General features: G+C 41.2%; 1 protein-coding gene across 1 annotated transcript; it reads right to left on the reverse strand.

Moving 5' to 3' along the window:
* Positions 1 to 14,869: 14,869 nt before the first annotated feature.
* Positions 14,870 to 17,843, reverse strand: LOC125585979. Its single transcript, XM_048755727.1, has one exon. It carries the CDS (start codon positions 17,841 to 17,843, stop codon positions 14,877 to 14,879), a length of 2,967 nt encoding a protein of 988 aa, XP_048611684.1. The 3' UTR covers positions 14,870 to 14,876.
* Positions 17,844 to 20,479: the final 2,636 nt, after the last annotated feature.

Consider the following 20,479-nt stretch of genomic DNA (forward strand, 5'->3'; position numbering starts at 1 on the left):
CTCCATATCTAACTGGAGAACAAATTGAAGCGCAAATCGACTACTACGGAGCTAACGAAACAGTTCGCTGGGGTGGTAATTGGCATGTCCCTCGTAATATGCCTGATTCTTACGGTGTTCATCACAACTGGCACAAGAAGAGTATATTTTGGGAGTTACCATATTGGAAGGATCTCCTTCTGCGCCACAACCTTGATGTGATGCATATAGAGAAGAATTTCTTTGAGAACATCATGAATACAATATTGAATGTCCCAGGGAAGACAAAAGACAACATAAAATCGAGGTTGGACTTGCCGGATATTTGCTCAAGAAGTGAGTTACATATAAAAAGCAATGGCCAAGTTCCCGTTCCAATTTTTAGATTGTCTTCAGAAAAAAAGTCGGTTTTGTTCAATTGGGTGGCATCAGAAGTGAAGTTCCCTGATGGGTATGTTTCAAATCTTTCAAGATGTGTTGAAAAGGGTCAAAAGTTCTCCGGGATGAAGAGTCATGATTGTCATGTCTTTATGCAACGACTTCTGCCATTTGCATTTGCGGAGCTACTTCCAACAAACGTACATGAAGCACTTGCAGGTAGTTTACAATAGGACAATAATATTAAATTGGTTTAGTTTACAATAATAGTATTTGACTAACAATGTGTTTAATTGTTTTTGGAATAGGCATTGGAGCATTTTTCAGGGATTTGAGCACACGCACTCTTAAAGAAGAAGTCGTAGAACAGCTTCAGGAGAACATTCCTATCTTATTGTGCAACTTGGAGAAGATATTTCCTCCAGGCTTTTTTGACGTGATGGAGCATCTAGCTATCCACCTCCCATATGAGGCATTGCTTCGTGGACCGGTACATTACGGATGGATGTATCAGTACGAGCGAGCCATGAAATATTTGAAGGGAAAAGCAAAGAACCTCGCCAAAGTTGAAGGTTCTATAATTGCTGGAAGTTTGACAGAAGAAGTTTCTCACTTCACATCGTACTACTTTGCGTCAAAAGTACGTACACGAAGAAGAGCTCCAAGAAGATATGATGATGGTGGCGTTGCGCCCACATATGCAGTTGTTGGTGTTCCAGAAATCTTTAGCCAGATTGGACGACTTGGTGGGAAATCAAAACAGGTTTGGTGGTCGAGTGAAGAAGACGCTCATAGTGCACACACCTATATTCTACTCAATTGCGAGGATCCATTGATGCGTTATTTTGAAAGGTAACTTAAATTGAGTATACATTATATAATTGAGAGAGATTAATTCATGTAAAATGTGAATTTACAGCATGTTTGTTTCACAAGTCGAAGAAACATTTCCTGGTATATCCACAAGTGACGTAGACAAAAGAAAAGATCAACACTTTGTTAAGTGGTTGAAGAATCAGGTATTAATCAAATACTTTTAAAATTTTCATACATGAATGATTTGTATTTCAACGTTCTTTTTATTTTTAAATAGGTTGATTATGACGACGATGCAGATTATCCTAAGTGGTTACACGAAGTAATTCAATCTCCACTTGTAAAGGTCACCACATCACAGATGTATTTCACACGAGGCTATACTTTTCACACATATGAGTATGGTAAACAGCGGGCAACCAGTAACTATGGAATTTGTGTGAAAGGAGAAACAGATTTCTACGGAATCTTGACGGAGATTATTGAAGTCGAATTCCCAGGGATATTGAAGCTAAAATGCGTCCTCTTCAAGTGTGAATGGTTCGACCCCGTCGTCAATAGAGGTGTTCGGTTGAACAAATTCGGTGTAGTAGATGTCAACGGTGGCCGGAGGTACAACAAATTCGAGCCCTTCATCTTAGCTTCACAAGCAGACCAAGTTAGCTTCCTTCCATACCCACGGATGAGAGAGTCGGGTATAAATTGGTTAGCCGTGATCAAAGTTACACCTCGAGGACGAATCATCGTAGGAGAAGAACCACCATTGCAAGAAGAACAAATAAATGAAGTTCATGAACCTGAACAAGAAATTGATGACATCCTTCTCATTGATCCGCATAATCACGAGTATGAAGATCTTACCGAAGATCCCACGGAGGAAGCTGTTGAAGACGAGTTTCATGTAAATGATGATGTTTCAAGTGATGACGAGAATGTCGATGAATCCGATTAATGTATTTCATATTTGTATGAGTTTGATTTATTATATATAATTAAAGATAATGGGAGTTTATTTATAAATAAGATATCGACATTAATTATAAGTAAAGGAATTGTGTTTTTATAATTTTCGGTTTGGATTAGAATGAATTGCTTGAGGTTAAAGGATAGAAGTGTTTGATATATGAAGTAGAAGATAAAGAAGATGTGGTTTGGGATTTGGGGTTTCGTTTTAGGGGTTTAGAGACAGTCGTCGTACTTTCCACGTTATCTCACGGGAATTTTACGACGATTTATAATACATTACCTCGCATATTCCACGGTAACAGTAAACGTCGTAAGAGCCTCGTTAACTTACGTGGACTAAGAGACGATTTATAATTAAAAAAGCGGACCTCGCTTATTCCACGTAAGACTAAAACGTCGTAAGAGCCTCGTTAACTTACGTGGAATGAGCGAGGTTAGCTTTTTTATTTTACTTTTCGTCGTTAATTCGTCGGTAAATATAAACCCTAAACTAAAATGAAACCCAAATCCCTAAACCCCAAATGTGCAAACCCTAAAACTCCCCATCCTACTTCATATAAACTAAAAAAAAATTAATTTTCAATTTTATATAAACTTAAAAAAAAAAAGAGAAGAAAGATATTGGAAACACATATGACGAGATACGTAAGTGTAGCCCACATAAATCTACATCATTTGTATTCAAATATCTTCTTCTCTTTTTTTTTTATGTTTTTAAACCTTTCATATATGATTTGTAGAGTGTGTTTGATTTGTTGTGTGATATGTCAAATTCAAAATTTGTAAAATTGTTTTCCAACGTATTAAACCTTTCAAATTCAAAAAAATATATATATTGAAGTTAAAGGGTTAGAAATATATGAAGTATAAGATAAGAAATATAAGGAAGATAGGGTTTGAGGTTTGGAGATAAGAAAGATAGGGTTTGAGGTTTGGGGTTTAAAATTTTAGGGGTTAGCAAAAAAAGCCTCGCTATTTGCACGTAAAATCGATGATAAAAACAAAAATCGTCGCAAGAACGACGTTAAATAAAACACGGGCCTCTGTATATCCTCGTTAATTTGCTTGGGCCTTGCGACGAAACAAAAGACGGGCCCACGTAAAATCGATGATAAAACAAAAATCGTCGCAAGAACGACGTTAAATAAAAGACGGGCCTCTGTATATCCTCGTTAATTTGCTTGGGCCTTGCGACAAAACGAAAGACGGGCCTCTGTCTTTCCTCGTTATTTTGCGACGAATTGTCGACGAACACTAATCCTATATATAGGCGAAACCGCAGCCCTCTTCATTTCCTCTCTAATTCCTCTCTACAGCCTCTCCATTTCCTCTCAACATGGTAACTCTCTTTCCTCTCTAAGTAGTTTAGGGAATTTAGATTAGGTGGTTAGTTTAGGGAATTTAGTTTACGAAATTAGTTTACAAAATTTAGGTTTCCTCATTTTATTAATTACGTAGTTAATACTGTTCATAATTTTTTATTTACTCTTGACTTTAATTTAGAAATTTAAATTTTGCAGACTATTCGTAGGCACCAGCGTAGTGCTCACTACTCGCAGATGTTCGGTCCACCGGGTAGTCGGTTAGACCCGTCTTCACTTCCCGGTTCTTCTTCAGCTCCTGGTTCTTCGGGTCAGCAGGAGACCGTCCCCGAGACTCAATCTTCTCAGAGAGTCTCGCCTTCTTCTACGGCATCGCCATCAGTTCCTCATGTGCCTCCTCCGGTAGCTCCTCCTCCGATGCCAGCTCCTCATGTGCCTCCTCAGATGCCCGCCCATCAGGTTCATGCTGATTTGATGGTGCCAGCGAGTTGTCCTTACTCTCAGTACACTGTTGAGGACATTCTCGGTTTGCCAGGCAGAGAAGGCTTACCGATCATAGACCCCGACCGACCTGAAGGAACTCTTTGGTATGTATGTTACATTTATTTTTTAAAATTCATTTGTGACTTTAATAAATATTTAAAACTTTGAATTTGTTTTTTTTTTTCAGGTTTGGGGTTGATAACTGCCTTGCAACAGAAGTAACCGAGACGATTAAAGGTTACTTCTCCATGGCACATCCCAACTGGAAATCCACTCCGATCTACATCAGAAGGACGTGGTTCAAGATTTACGCTGTAAGTTTTTACAATTTATTCCTGATTTATATTTTTTTAAATTTTATTTTTCTAAACTAATTATTAATGTTTTTTTTTTGCAGCAAAAATTTAATTGGTCCATGGGGGTCACTGAGAAGGTGCGGAAAGAGTTTATCGACAAGGCGAAGAAACGTTTGTTGGACACGGTCTCCAACTGGAAGGGTGACTGGATCGTGAAGGGCTATGAGCGGGGCAAACCCTCAACCATCACCACGGACGTGTGGGATGGCCTCATCCGTTACTGGAGGGATCCTGATGCCATGAGAGTCGCCCAGTCTTGCTCCGCCTCCCGTAACTCGGTAGATGAGCATGGCCACAGGGCGATGCAACATAGTACGGGCCAAAAACCACACGCCCGCGTCCGTTTGGAAATGGTACGTAATTTAAATATTTAACTTTTTGATTTTTAATATATATATATATATATATATATATAATAAAAACTTTCTTAACTATTTTTAGGCCAAGGAGTTGGGACGTTTACCGACTCTTATGGAACTTTTCGATCGGACCCACAAAAACAAGGCGGGCGCATTTGTAGATGAGAGGTCTGAGAAGATCTACAATGATGTGGCAGCTCGTATTGACGAGCGTGAGACCCAGCTGGCGCAGGAGTCCGCCGACGGATTACCCGTCGTCTTATCCACAATAGAAGTGGATAGAATTTACGAGGAGGTAAATTTTATATAAATTTTTTATTAATTCCATTTTACTTTAAAATTTAAATTTTAATATATATTTTATTGTTTTTTAAGGTCGCTCCTAAGAAAAAGGGACGTGTGTTGGGGATTGGTTCCGTCAACGATGTTCCGAGAGCGACTTCCTCTTATGGCCAGAGACGGGATGATGAAGTCTCTCAGCTGCGCGACGTGTTGGAGACGACACAACATCAGCTGTCGTCGACACAAAACGAGTTGGCCTCGACAAAATCGTCGTTCACAGCTCGTATGACTGGTCTCGAGAACTTCTTGGACGTCATAGCGGCCACAAATCCGGAATGGGAGGCCATGTTCAGGACCATGAGACAACAAAACCCCATTCCAGGCGAGACATCCGTGCAAGTCAACGAGGAAGATCTCTCGAGAAGGAGCGAGGAATTCTACGACGCGGCAATGCAGCATTAGTTTTTTTTTTGTTATTGTATTTTAAAATTCAAAACTTATTTATATATTATATAATTTCATTTTAATTCGGCCAAAAAAAATTTTTCTATTCGATTTAATTTCAATTAAAATTTTATTAATAAATTAAATAAATATAATTTTTATTTATAAATTCAGTAAATAGAAAACAAAGTAATTTCGTCGCTAATTCCCGATGTATTAACGAGGAAAATTAACGACGAAATATCGAGGAACAATTATCGAGGATTTTACGTGGATTTAGTTACGATTCTATTACGACGAATTGTTTTCGTGTTTCTTACGTTTTTATTACGACGAATTTATTTAGAGGTTTTTGCGTGTCTTTTACGACGAATTATTTACGAGTTTCTTACGAGGAAGCACAACGACCGCGTTACGTGGAAACCCCACGTGGTCTTTACGACGAAAACTTAATTCTTCTTTACGAGGAAAATATAACCTCGCTAATTAACGAGGAAATGGCGACGAATCTTCTCTTACGACAATCATATAACGACGAAACGCCTTTCATCGTCATTTCCTCGTAAGCCTTCTTTTCCGAGGAAATAACGACGATTTTGGCCGTCGTTAAATTTGTGTTTTCTTGTAGTGGTTGATAAACATGGATCAGATGAGAAAAGACGATTTATTTCATTGAAAACTTTTAAAAGCAGTTATTTGCCCAACTTCTTTATGTAAACAGTGAGCCTTTGAGTGGCGGTTGTATTACACGCGCGTCTCCCATCGTTCTCTCTACCCTAAAATCTCCGATTGAAAAGGGTGGAGCCACTGCGGATCTCCGGCGGCCTCGTCGGTGTTTGTAGTGGTCTCCCCCTCAACGGAATCAGCACAAGGAGACGGAATATGCAAGATCTGGTGTTTCTAGAGGTGTTCTCGCTTCTCACTGCGACTCGGGAGAATTTCTGAAGCGGAAATTCCTATGAAGCTCCACCGCTCTGGTGATTCGTCGGTGAATGGTTGGAGTCTACTGTTAGAGGACGACGGCGACCCACTGGAACTGCAAGTCAGTCATCGGGGTGGGGGCTTAATCTCCGATGGGAAGGTTTGGTTTGGCAGTGTCGGTGGATCTCACCTCTGTAGATGGCGGTTCTCTTAGGTCCTGAATCTCGCCGGCTCGTCATCCTCCTTCCTCCGCCATGAAGAGTTGATGAACACACAATACATCGGACCTGTGAGACGGTGAAGCTGTCACAGTTAACGGCGGGTTAGGGTTTTGGAGTTGGCTTCCGTATCGAGGTCGACGTTTATGGCCACGGGACACTCCGAGGGTGGCTCCGTTGAAGGTAACCGGTACGGATCTGGCGGGCCGTTGACACCACCGCCGTGAGAAGTCACTGGAAACTGGATTATGGGGTCACGGTGTCTATCGGAAGAGGGAGTAGTCTTCCTTTGTCGTATTTCCCATAACCTAAGCTCCTCTTTGTTTTGCTTGAGCTGTGTTTTAGTTGAGTCCAAATCACTTGTAACCTATGTATTGATGTTTCTCCGGTACACCGGCACTTGTAAGATTCCGATTGCCCTTCGGGGATGATTTATTAAATGTATATATTTTAAAAAAAAAATGTAAATAGTGCAATAATGTTGTACGGACGAATCCTTGCAAAGCAGCGAGGAGATTTGAAAGAATCGAATTTCATCACCAAATATGAGATTAAAGAGTAAAATACAACAATATTGGAAAAGGCAAGAGGTTGAAATTACCATATAATTTATTCAAAGGAACAAAAATTATTTTCACAGTTTTTTTTATTCTGCATGGGATTTCATTCCATATCAACAACGTCCTAATTGCAACGTCATTTGTAGTTGCGTTCTTTTTCGTTGAAAACTTGAATACTTTTTTAAGTCAGTGGCTAATTTGATTAGCTGCGACGGATATTCTCTCTAGTTGTAAATATTTAAACACAAAAAGGTTGAATAGCAAACTAAATAAATAGGATTAGGAATATATGATCGTTCAAAGTGAATGTGAACCCATGGATGGGAATAAATAACTAAACATTAGTTAATTACTAACTTTTAATTAAAAATTGATTAATGCATGTAGTGGAATCCATTACACAACATTAATTTATTTGTGTTTATTCTTCTTGGTTACTGTTGTACTCCATTTGATAATATAGTTAGTCACTTGTTTAGTCATAGTCGCCACTCACCACGTAATTAAACAAGAATAAACGAATATTCTTTATTTTGTATAATCATATATTGAATTAATCAACGGTACTCATTTGTTATAAAAGAAAAGTTTGTGGAAAATACCATCATGGTTATTAATTATGTTAAATAATGTAACTTGTTTAACCTTAAAATGATTGTTTGGCATGAGTTGAAATCCGGTAGATAAAGAAAGATTTGATTCCAACGTCGTATATAACTCAAACAAAAATAGTTTAACTTTCAACTTTATACATATATAGTGATTGTAAATTATTTTGTACGTTTTCACTATTTGACCGTACACCACATATCTTCCCTGTCTTCCATAATGTTTATATCGATAAAATATACATAATATCAGAAATGTGTACAGTTATATATATATATATTGGAAAAACTTATTTATATACATATTGCTTTCTTTTGCCTTTGGGTGGAGCCTAATCAAGAGCATTTTAGGGGTAAAAGTTTCACGAACCCGTAGCATAGGTCTTGTTAGACAATAAACAATGTAAAATATATAGCATATATTATTCGGCACTCATGTTATATCTATATTAATATGTCTTCCAAGTATCTGTATTGATATTAGTACTCTGTTTTTTGTTTGTTTAAATCATCCATTTTAAGTTATACCAAAAATGACTCTTCACTTCTCTCAAAGGGTAAGGAGTCTAAGAACTCTAAAAGCATCCACAATGGTGGATTAGACGAAGGAGTCCTTAGAATTAGTTTAATATTTTTTTTTTTTTGAATAGTTAAAGAGTCTAATCAAAATAGTGTGTCCAATGGTGTTCTCCAATTAGGAGTTCTTAAGAATAAAAAATATTTTTTTTTAAGTGAACTTAAAATTTTATTTATTGCATGAATAAAAATAAAAATACAATAATTAAACTTAAAGATATTCTTAATTATTAATACTCATCACCAAATTTATTCCAAATATGCTCAATTAAATCTTTTTTCAATTGTTCATGTATACGCCTATCCCGAAGATCTTTCTGATTCTGATTGACAAACATGTTATTGAGATTTGTAGGCCTGTCGGTTTCGGTTTTTACCTGTGAACTTCTGGTGACGCTTCCTTCTTCCAATTTCGATATGTCGATACGAGTGTATCCATTGCGTTCATTTTCGACTATCATATTATGTATTATGATACATGCTCGCATAATCTTCCCTATATTTTCTTTGTCCCAAGTAAGAGCCGGGTTTTTGACAATCGCAAATCGAGCTTGCAATACTCCAAAAGCCCGTTCCACATCTTTCCGGGCTGCTTCTTGAGTTTTAGCAAATAACTCTGCTTTAGGACCTTGAGGAAGTGAGATAGATTGGATAAATGTTGACCATTTTGGATATATACCGTCTGTGAGGTAGTAAGCGAACTTATACTTGTGTCCGTTGACCACGTATTCTAACCTTGGTGCTCGACCTTCTATAATGTCCTCAAAAACAGGAGACCGATCAAGGACATTAATATCGTTTAACGTACCTGGAGGACCAAAAAAAGCGTGTCATATCCAAAGATCTTGTGAAGCTACTGCCTCTAAAACAATTGTCGGTTTTGTTGATCCACGTGCGTACTGTCCTTTCCAAGAGGTTGGGCAATTTTTCCACTCCCAATGCATACAGTCAATGCTCCCAACCATCCCAGGAAACCCGCGTTTCTCTCCAATATCGAGTAGTCGTTGAAGATCTTCTGGCGTGGGTCTTCGTATATACTCATTTCCAAATAACCGTATTATTCCGTCAGTGAAATTATGTAAACACGAAAGTGTCGTGCTCTCACCAAGTCGGAGATATTCGTCCACCGCGTCAGCCGCAGAACCATAAGCAAGCATATAAATTTCTGCCGTACATTTCTGTAGTGGAGAAAGACCAGACCTCCCGGTAGCATCTCTTCTTTGTTGAAAGAATGGAACGTTCACTGAGAGGTTATGGACAATATGCAAGAATAATTCCTTGTTCATACGGAAACGGCGTCTGAATAAATGTGATTCAAATGCGGGATTGTCGCTGAAGTAGTCATTCCATAGATGGTTGTGTCCTGCTTCACGGTTTCGTTCTATATAAGCACGTTTCCGTTGCTTATTGGTTTGGGCCTCGATGTTGATGAAAGTATCTTCGCAGATTTCGTCGAAAATTTCGTCCAATCTTTCTTCCAAATCATTGGATGAAGATGACGACATCCTGGTTTAGAAACATATGTATAAGTTTTTTTTTATCTCAATACACATGTATAAGTTATTCTGTTTTTTTATGTATAATGTATAAGTTAATTTTTTAAACCTTAATACACATGCATAAATTATTCTTTTTTTTTATGAATAATGTATAAGTTAATTTTTTAAACCTTAATACACATGCATAAATTATTCTTTTTTTTTTTAAGAATGTATAAGTTTGTTTTCTTTAATCTCGCAACACATGTATAAATATTGTATAATGTATAAATTGAATTGAGATTAAAAAGAGAAAGAACTTGAGAAACACAACAACATAAGATAGACAAAGTGATAGTTGCATAAGTTAATTTTGTTTATCTATATGCATACGACTTGTGATAGTTGAATTACCTAAACAGAAGAGGAGAACTTGAGAAACACAACAACTTGAGATAGACAAAGTGATAGTTGAGAAAGAGAAGAACCACATTTGATGAAGAACACAAAGTTTGATAGACAAAGTGATAGTTGATAGTTGAGAATATTACAACCTCTCCGAGAAACAGAGGAGGAAACAAGAGGAAACAAGTTTGATGAAGGAGCTACAAACACTACAACTACTTATAGTACATAAGCTAAACCCGTGACAGTCTTCACATGCGGCAAAGACCAAAACCCGTGACTTGGTTGGTCAACAACTCCATAAGCATCCATGACTTGGTTGGTTAGTACAACTACTGCTGCACCTGCAAGAAAGATGAAACAAAGACCCGTGACTTGGTTAGTACAACTCAACATCGCAATACAAACAAGATAGCTAACTACAAACAAGATAGCTAACTACGGAACATCTACAAACAAGATAGCTAACAAGATGCCAATTCCAAAGAGACCACTAACTACGCAAATATGCCAATACCTAAACTCATATCATCTCAGACATAAGTTTGAGTTTAAGAGATGTTTCCATCTCAGTGAGTGGCTCTTTTTTGGCCAGTAGACGTTCAAGCAGTTTCTGTTTAGAGACTATTTTTTTGACTTCCATGATGGCGTGTATCGCTGCCAATGACTTCTCTTTACCACTCTTTTTCTTCTTCATAGCAGCTTTAGCAGCCTTAACCCCCATAGGTCTACCCTGTGGTTCTCCCACTTCATCTGCTGTATCAACCTCCGAGACTTTGCGCTTTTCCTTCCCACTGTCCTTAGCCACATAGGTGAACGACCATTTCTGGTCATGCCTTAGCTCCCTCCAGGCATGTTCCATGCTAAACTTGACCGAGTAATGATTGTAGAAAAGGTCCAGTGCAGCTTTCATCACATCATCATCATTTTGTCCACTTCTCTGCTCCCTCAAAGCTGCGTCGTAGCATCCTACGAACTTGCACACTTGCTCGTTAATCCTAGCCCACCTCTGCTTGCACTGACCAAGCTCTCTAGGTGTTGTTTCCACCAGGTGAGGGCTTGCATTGTAGTACTCGACGATCCTCTTCCAGAACGCACCGGCTTTCTGCTCATTGCTCACCACCGCATCCTTACTGGTGTTAAGCCAAGCACCAATAAGGATCTTGTCCTCTTTCAGAGACCACTTCCTCCTCTCCTTGAACGTGGATTCTACAACAGCTTCTTCAGGACCTTGGCTACCGAACCAAAATGGTTTGGGTGATTCAAGGTCAACAGAACTTTGACTGTTCAAAAGGTTAACATAACTACTTGTGTTCTCCATGGATAGAGAATGGTTTGTGTCGCTCTATTAGCAACACAGAGGGTTAAGTAAAGGAGCTTTAACTACAAAACATTCAAAGGCAATAAAATCAGAGTCGATGAGAAGGTAGAAAGCACACAAAAAGCATTTAACACCTATCAAATCAGACTAACACCGTATTCTACATAGCTAAAACATTTAAAACTATCAAATCTAAGGGGTTAGGAAGGTAGAAAGCAACAACTAGCATTTAACACAAATTTAGCTATTTTTAAATTTAAATACGCTATAGTGTTACCAAACAACACAATCGGTTTCTAAGAAAAGAGAGTACGCACCTTTATACATACACTCTGAAGGTCAGAGACGGTCCTTGTAATCCTTTCAAGCTCTGCCTGAAAAAATAACATATGAAAAAGTTAAAAGTTTTTAGCTCTAACATAAGATTCAGTGAAAAACTCAAGAGAGAAACTAACCATGAAGATACATGACCGCCAAACCTATTAGAACTAACCCATAGACCATTACGTAAACTTCCAATGCGAAGCCATGTATAACCTCTACTTCCTTCTTAGATAACTGCCCAACGGTCCTCTCTAGCATATCCAGCTTCGACGCATTCACATGACATTCATCCTTAAGCTCTCTAAGCTGTCTCTGAAAGTCACTCATCTCTGATGTTGCGACAACAGGATCACCACCACCACCACAACAAGGCGTCGGGATTCCATCATCAACTACTCTCTGATACAGGCTGAGAATCAAGCAAGACCAAGGATCGACCAGAGGTTCAAGAACTCGAACTGGACAGATCGGACAGACGGCTATGGACGGCTAGGCGGATGCGATGGAGAGGGGAATGGCCGATCTGGTTCCTGAAACAGATGAGTATTATTTTTATGAGTTTTTTTATGGATTTAAAATGATGAACTGAAAGAAAACTAAAATGATGAACTAAGAACAGAAACAAATATGACTTTTTATGGGTTTTTAAATTGAATGGAAATCTAGAACTATATGATGCAAGAATGAACAAAGTAAGAGAAGGATAGAGATATGGGGGATGGATCCTTGTTGCTGGATGTGTGTCTCTCTCAACAAGAACAGTGGATGGAGGTGGATAGATATGGGATTTGGCTTGTTGGATGTGTATCACTCTCAAGACAAATCGATGGGTGGTATGGAAGTGAAGAATCGCCACAAGCTTGGTGGTTTGGAGCTTGATAAGACTCGGCTGCTCTCTCTGTTTCTCACAGGGAAAAGACTTAGGGTTTCTGAGTTTGCAAAAGCAAAATTATTTCATAAAGACATGAGGCCAAAAATCGCCTAGCACATAGAGTTATATAGGGTTTTTCCCTTTTGGGTCTCAAAATAAAAAGGCCTTAAAACATGCTGGCCGAAAATAAGGCTGAAACAAAAGCCCAAAGTCTTAACCAAATAAATAAATAAAAATAAAGATAAACCAGACAACTGGTTGTCGGTTTGAGAAGGCCTAAACCAGAATTCATAGTATGCTTGCATGTTGCTTCGTTAAAACCTTTCGGAAAAACCCAGTGGGACAAAACCCGATAAGGAAAAAGAGTACAACAGCATACCAATCCTTCTGATGTCGGCTAGTTCTCAGAACCATGAAGAGTTGGAGTAGATGATTTGGAAATGGGATCTGGTCCAAGCTCGGATGTGGAAATGAGACGTCCGGCTTGGTTGAGTCTGAACTGGATCGGGCCGGTCGCGTCCTGAACCTCTGTTGGGCCGGCTTGATCTTGAATCTTCAACTGGACCATCTCCTCAATCAGCAGCTGGTCCTGGTCAGTCTGTCCATCTCGATCAAGGATTTGTTGGACAGCCTTGGTGAAACCTTCCCGCAAAGCCCTGGTTCCACTCCGGGTAGTCGGACCGCGTCTAACTATGGGAACCTCTACTTGGATGGCCTCATCATTCCCTCCCCCTTGAAGAGGTTCTGGCCTCAGAACACCATCATCTGCAAAATCATCAAAGCTATCTGCATGGAAAGGAGACAAATCCGAGACATTGAAAGTATGTGAAAATTTAAATTCAGCCGGGAGGTCAAGGATATAGGCATTGTCGTTGATCTTCTTTAGGATGCGGAATGGTCCTGTCCCACGGGGAGAGAGTTTGGACTTCCTTGCTTCTGGAAACCTCTCGGGCCGCATGTGTAACCACACCAAATCTCCGGGTTCGAACAACACCTCCTTCCTCTTCTGGTCATACTTGGCCTTGACCTTAGCCGTCTTGGCCTCTATTCTCTCCTTAACCTTCAAGTGCATGTTCTTAACAAACTCGGCCTTATTGGCTCCATCACGGCTGCGGTACATGGAGCTGGGCAGTTCGGTGAAGTCTAAAGGAGTCTCTGGCTGAAACCCATAAACAATCTCAAAAGGTGACAGGTTAGTAGTAGAGTGCCTAGCATGGTTATAAGCAAACTCGACAAAAGGCAAACAAGACAACCAATTTCTTAAATTCTTACCGACCGTAGCTCTCAACAGTTGAGAGAGTGTACGGTTTACTACCTCAGTCTGGCCGTCGGTTTGGGGATGGCAAGTGGTGGAGAATAGCAGCTTGGTTCCCAACTTGCCCCATAGTGTCTCCAAGAAATGGCTGAGGAACTTGGTATCTCGGTCAGACACAATGGTTCGAGGAACACCATGTAGTCGGACCACTTCCTTGAAGAATAGGTCGGCGGTCTGAGTAGCATCATTAGTGGCGTTACAGGCTATGAAATGGGCCATCTTGGAGAACCTGTCTACCACTACAAAAATGGAATCCTTGTGGTTTATCTTGGGTAAACCCAGCACAAAGTCCATAGAAATGTCTACCCAAGGGTGGTTAGGAATTGGCAATGGCATTTGTAAACCGTAAGGATGTGACCTGGACTTGGTTTTAAGGCAGGTAGTGCACTTGGCACATATGCTCTCCACGTCCTTCTTCATGTTTGGCCAAAAGAAATGTTCAGTTAGGACACTCAAGGTCTTGTCCCGACCAAAGTGTCCCATGAGGCCGCCACCATGGGCCTCCCGAACCAGCAGTTCCCTCATGGCTCCTTTGGGAATGCACAACCTCTTTCCCTTGAACAGGAACCCTCCATGCTGGTAGTATTGTCCGAAAGCTCCCTTCTCAGTGTTCCTGAAAGCTTCATTAAAATCAAGATCAGTGGCATAAGATTCTTTAATATGTTCGAAACCCATGATCTTGGCCTCCATAGTCACAATGAGAGTGTGTCTCCGGGACAGTGCATCGGCCACCACATTGTCTTTGCCCTTCTTGTACTTGATCACATAGGGAAAGGTCTCCACGAAATCGAGCCATCTGGCGTGCCTCTTCTTGAGCGTGGTATGTCCCCTCAAGTGCTTAAGTGTCTCATGATCTGTATGAATAACAAATTCCTTAGACAAAAGGTAATGCTGCTAAGTTTCAAGGGACCTTACTAGAGCGTATAGTTCTTTGTCATAGGTTGGGTAGTTGAGGGCAGCTCCACTCAATTTCTCACTAAAGAATGCCACTGGTCGGCCTCCTTGAGTAAGAACAGCTCCAATGCTTGTACCTGATGCATCACACTCAATCTCAAAAGTTTTATTAAAACCAGGAAGTGTAAGAACGGGTGCATGAGTTAAACTATATTTAAGCTTGTTGAAAGACTCCTCTTGGGCAGGGCCCCAAACAAAGGATACATTCTTCTTGATCACTGAGGTCATGGGAGCAGCAATGGTGCTGAAGTCCTTGACAAACCGCCTATAGAAGCTGGCTAGGCCATGGAAACTTCGGACATGCCCAATAGTGGTCGGCGTGGGCCAGTCTTGGATGGCCTTGATCTTCTCCTCATCGACCTTCAAACCCTGTGAGCTCACAACAAAGCCTAAAAATATTAACTGGTCAGTGCAAAAGACACACTTCTGGAGATTGGCAAAGAGTCCTTCCTGCCTGAGTGCCTTCAGAACCTGTTCTACATGGCTAATGTGATCGGATAAGCACTGACTGTAAATCAATATGTCATCAAAATAGACAACTACAAATTTACCAATGTAGGGCCTTAGAACCTCGTTCATAAGCCTCATGAAGGTGCTAGGGGCGTTGGTAAGACCAAATGGCATCACGAGCCACTCATACAAGCCTTGCTTGGTCTTAAAAGCAGTCTTCCACTCGTCACCCTCCTTCATCCGCACTTGGTGATAGCCACTCCTAAGATCAATCTTGGAAAACATGGTGGAACCACTCAGTTCATCTAACATATCATCAAGTCTAGGAATGGGGTACCGATATTTTATGGTGATGTTGTTGATGGCTCGGCAGTCAACACACATACGCCATGTACCATCCTTCTTAGGCACCAAGAGGATGGGAACTGCACATGGACTGAGACTCTCCCGAATGTACCCCTTGTCCATAAGGTCTTGGACCTGTCTCTCCAGCTCCTTAGCCTCCTCCGGATTGACTCGGTACGCGGCTCGGTTTGGAAGTGGGGCGCCGGGCACAAAGTCTATCTGATGCTCAATGCCTCGGAGGGGTGGTAAGCCGGCTGGTATCTCCTCAGGAAACATGTCCTTGTACTTGTCCATTAGCACTTGCATCTCAGCTGGGCAATCTGGTGCCTCAAAACCTGCAAAACAACCTTCCTTGAAGACCATTAGTAGCACCTGTGTATCCTGCTGCAATGATTTAATCACTTTACTAGAAGAGATGAAAAGGTTAGTTTTACTAAACAGCCCAGACTGGTCCATGGCTCTCTGAATTTCGTAGACCTCTTGGGGGCTGAGAGGAGCCAGGCTGTGTTTCTTGTTGTTGTGGGTGAAGCTGTAGGTGTTAGTCCTCCCATGGTGAATGGTATCCTTGTCAAACTGCCAAGGCCTCCCTAACAGCAGATGTCCAGCTTGCATAGGAACCACATCACACTTCACCTGGTCCTGGTACTTACCAATACAAAAGGGCACAACAACTTGCTCCGAGATTTTAAGCTCCGTCTCATCATTGAGCCATTTAAGCTTGTATGGCCTGGGGTGTGGCGACTTTGCTAGCCCTAACTTGTCAACAAGGTACCTGCTGGCCACATTAGTGCAAGAGCCACCATCAATAATTAGACTACATACTTTGCCCTCCACGCTACACCTCGTATGGAAGATGTTCTCTCGTTGGACGGTCTCTGGATCAAAGAGAGCACTGAGAGCTCGTCTGACCACCACTAGCTCACCAGTCTCAGCATAGTCCACTATCTCATCTCCTGATTCAGCCGACCCTACATCGACCTCGTCTTGGGACTCATACTCGCCGTCCGCCTTAAGGATCATGACACGCTTGTTCGGACAGTCCCTGGCGTAGTGCCCCTTCCCCTGACATTTGAAACAAGTAATATCACGGGTTCTTTGGGCTGGAGTTTGTCCCTTACCTGGTTCGGATGAGCCTGGTTTGGACTGATCGGATTGGTTCTTCTTGAACCGGCTTTCCACTTCAACGGACTTGTTTTTCTCAGCTCCTTTGGATCCGGATGGAGCCCATGGCGTCTTGTTCCTGGCACTAGAGGCGTTCTTCCTCCTAATGTGCTGCTCGGCCTGGACGGCATAGTGGAGGAGGTCGTTGAAGTTGACGTAAGTCTGCCTCTCCACCTTGCGAGCGATGCGGTCTTGAAGACCTTCCAAGAACTGTGCCATCATAACTTCTTCGGTTTCGCGCGTCCTGAGCTTGTTCTTGAGAGCCTCGAACTCTTCAAAGTATTCCTCCACGGTCCTAGTACCCTGAGACAACTTGCGAAAACGTTTTAGTAAGTCCCGCTGATAGTAAGAGGGAATATACCTTGCTCGGAGTTTAGCTCGCATCTCATTCCAAGTCTCGATCCTATAGACCCGGCCAACCTTGGCTACTTCCCTATCCCACCAAGTTAGGGCATTGTACGTCAGTTGGGCTGCGGCTAGGGCGATCTTCTTGGCCTCGGTATAGCGGTAGTACTCAAAGATGTACTCCATGCGCTTCTCCCATTCGATGTAGGCGTCCGGGTCAACCTTTCCAGCAAAGGTTGGTGGAGTAAGTTTGAGATCCTTGCCCCCTTGCCAAGCGACCTCCTCATCTCGGAATCTCCTACGGATCGGGCTACCATCGCCTTGGACCCGATACTCCCGCTGGTTCCCACGCCCAGCCCGTTCGTACCGCGGCTCGTCCGGTTCGGTACGGTCAGTGTCCGAGTTGTCCTCACTGGATTGGGATTGTTGCTCTTCTGGAATGGGTTGGTTTCTCCTCCTTGGCTGTGGAGCATTAGCTCGGTTTCTCCCGGCTATCTGAGCCAGCTGCTCAGTCACCGTAGCCAGTGCGGCTTGGAGTTCAGCATGGTTAGCCAACAGCTGAGCATTGATCTCGGCTTGTGTTGGTGCTCCATCTAGGTCGCCCATGTCTCCTGCGACCAGAGAAAGAAAAGAAACAAGTGATTTGCAAGGAAACAAAAGAGAATGAAATAATATTTATCTAAGGCATGCAATGAATGTAAAACTTCCTTTTTAAAAAAAAAAAAAAATAGGAAAGTAACTTGGAGTGCAAGCCAAGACAAATTGAATGCAATTAAATGAAAATCCGAATCAAAAGAAAGGAAAGTAAAAATCGAAATTTAAAAAATGGAAAGTACAATTTTTTTTAAAAAAAAAATATGGGAAAACTTAAAGTGCAAGCCAAGTAAATTAAATGCAATTAAATGAGAATCCTATCAAAAAGGAAAACTGAAATCGATGGATGCCAAGAACAGATTTCTAGAATGATGGATGCACAAAAATGGATCAAAAGATATGCAAACAAAACCGGTTTGAACTCGCCAAGAACAGCAAGAACAAGTGCAATTTTTTTTTTTTTAAATAACAAAAGTAAAGGGGTAGGATACAACCGTAGGTGTAGGAGCTTTGAGCTCTGATACCAAAATGATACAGGCTGAGAATCAAGCAAGGCCAAGGATCGACCAGAGGTTCAAGAACTCGAACTGGACAGATCGGACAGACGGCTATGGACGGCTAGGCGGATGCGATGGAGAGGGGAATGGCCGATCTGGTTCCTGAAACAGATGAGTATTATTTTTATGAGTTTTTTTATGGATTTAAAATGATGAACTGAAAGAAAACTAAAATGATGAACTAAGAACAGAAACAAATATGACTTTTTATGGGTTTTTAAATTGAATGGAAATCTAGAACTATATGATGCAAGAATGAACAAAGTAAGAGAAGGATAGAGATATGGGGGATGGATCCTTGTTGCTGGATGTGTGTCTCTCTCAACAAGAACAGTGGATGGAGGTGGATAGATATGGGATTTGGCTTGCTGGATGTGTATCACTCTCAAGACAAATCGATGGGTGGTATGGAAGTGAAGAATCGCCACAAGCTTGGTGGTTTGGAGCTTGATAAGACTCGGCTTCTCTCTCTGTTTCTCACAGGGAAAAGACTTAGGGTTTCTGAGTTTGCAAAAGCAAAATTATTTCATAAAGACATGAGGCCAAAAATCGCCTAGCACATAGAGTTATATAGGGTTTTTCCCTTTTGGGTCTCAAAATAAAAAGGCCTTAAAACATGCTGGCCGAAAATAAGGCTGAAACAAAAGCCCAAAGTCTTAACCAAATAAATAAATAAAAATAAAGATAAACCAGACAACTGGTTGTCGGTTTGAGAAGGCCTAAACCAGAATTCATAGTATGCTTGCATGTTGCCTCGTTAAAACCTTTCGGAAAAACCCAGTGGGACAAAACCCGATAAGGAAAAAGAGTACAACAGCATACCAATCCTTCTGATGTCGGCTAGTTCTCAGAACCATGAAGAGTTGGAGTAGATGATTTGGAAATGGGATCTGGTCCAAGCTCGGATGTGGAAATGAGACGTCCGGCTTGGTTGAGTCTGAACTGGATCGGGCCGGTCGCGTCCTGAACCTCTGTTGGGCCGGCTTGATCTTGAATCTTCAACTGGACCATCTCCTCAATCAGCAGCTGGTCCTGGTCAGTCTGTCCATCTCGATCAAGGATTTGTTGGACAGCCTTGGTGAAACCTTCCCGCAAAGCCCTGGTTCCACTCCGGGTAGTCGGACCGCGTCTAACTATGGGAACCTCTACTTGGATGGCCTCATCACTCTCGGCTCCGGAGGTGAGTACTTAAACGGCTCTGCCGCATTGTAGCTACTCTCGCCTTTATCCGCGTACATTGCAGCTTCTGCTTCAAGCAGGGAAGTTATGTCGAACTCGTCAGATGAATATGGCTGGCTGTACGAATAATCTTGTCCCATGCTTGGTTAACCTGAACAAACAAGAACAAAACGAGAACAAATGAGAACAAAACATCAACGAGAACAAACGATCGAGTTACCAAAGATTAAGAAGAAACCACAAGCTCCCCAAATCGTTTCAGTCGATTGTAACTCGGTTCTATAAACCCTAACTACACACGAAAAGATCCCCAAATCAATTCGAAACCCAAAACTTTTGATACCCTAACTTCATCCGAAAAATCCTCAAATCGATTGAAAACACAAATGTTTTGAAACCCTAACCGAGAACCCAACCCTAAATCGAGAGAAAAATAACATCGAACCTAATCTAAATCCCAAAAACTCGAAGAGAGGGCTTCGATTTACCTTTGTTTTGAAACCGATCGAATCGCCTGGAGGAGAGAGCTCTATTTTTTCTTGCGCTTCTTCCGTCGAAAATGTTTTTTTTTCTGACAAAACCAAACACAAAAACTCGAGCAACGAATCACAGCACGCCACGTCTCTAAGGATCAACCACGATAAATCCTTATTTACGTATTGATCCTTAGCTTATTTACCCTAAATAATATTATTCTACTCTAATTCCTCTAGGTTTCACCGCTAAGGACTTGCAACGTTTTCCCGTTGCAGATGCTCTAACCCCGTTAACGATCAAGATTAACTCCGATATAGTATAAATTACTCTCTAGTCAATAACATCATGCAGCAAGATTATCATATTTTGCAAGTAACACATAAAATACTGACAACTAAAGACCGTGCACATTGTATTTCAAATTATCAAACGGAG

This window comes from Brassica napus, chromosome C4 (assembly GCF_020379485.1).
Source record: "Brassica napus cultivar Da-Ae chromosome C4, Da-Ae, whole genome shotgun sequence".
Taxonomy (NCBI): domain Eukaryota; kingdom Viridiplantae; phylum Streptophyta; class Magnoliopsida; order Brassicales; family Brassicaceae; genus Brassica; species Brassica napus.

What these genes read in the sequence shown, in the direction of transcription:
- LOC125585979 (XM_048755727.1), bottom strand. Translation starts at nt 17,843, where the DNA reads ATGGGCGACCTAGATGGAGCACCAACACAAGCCGAGATCAATGCTCAG.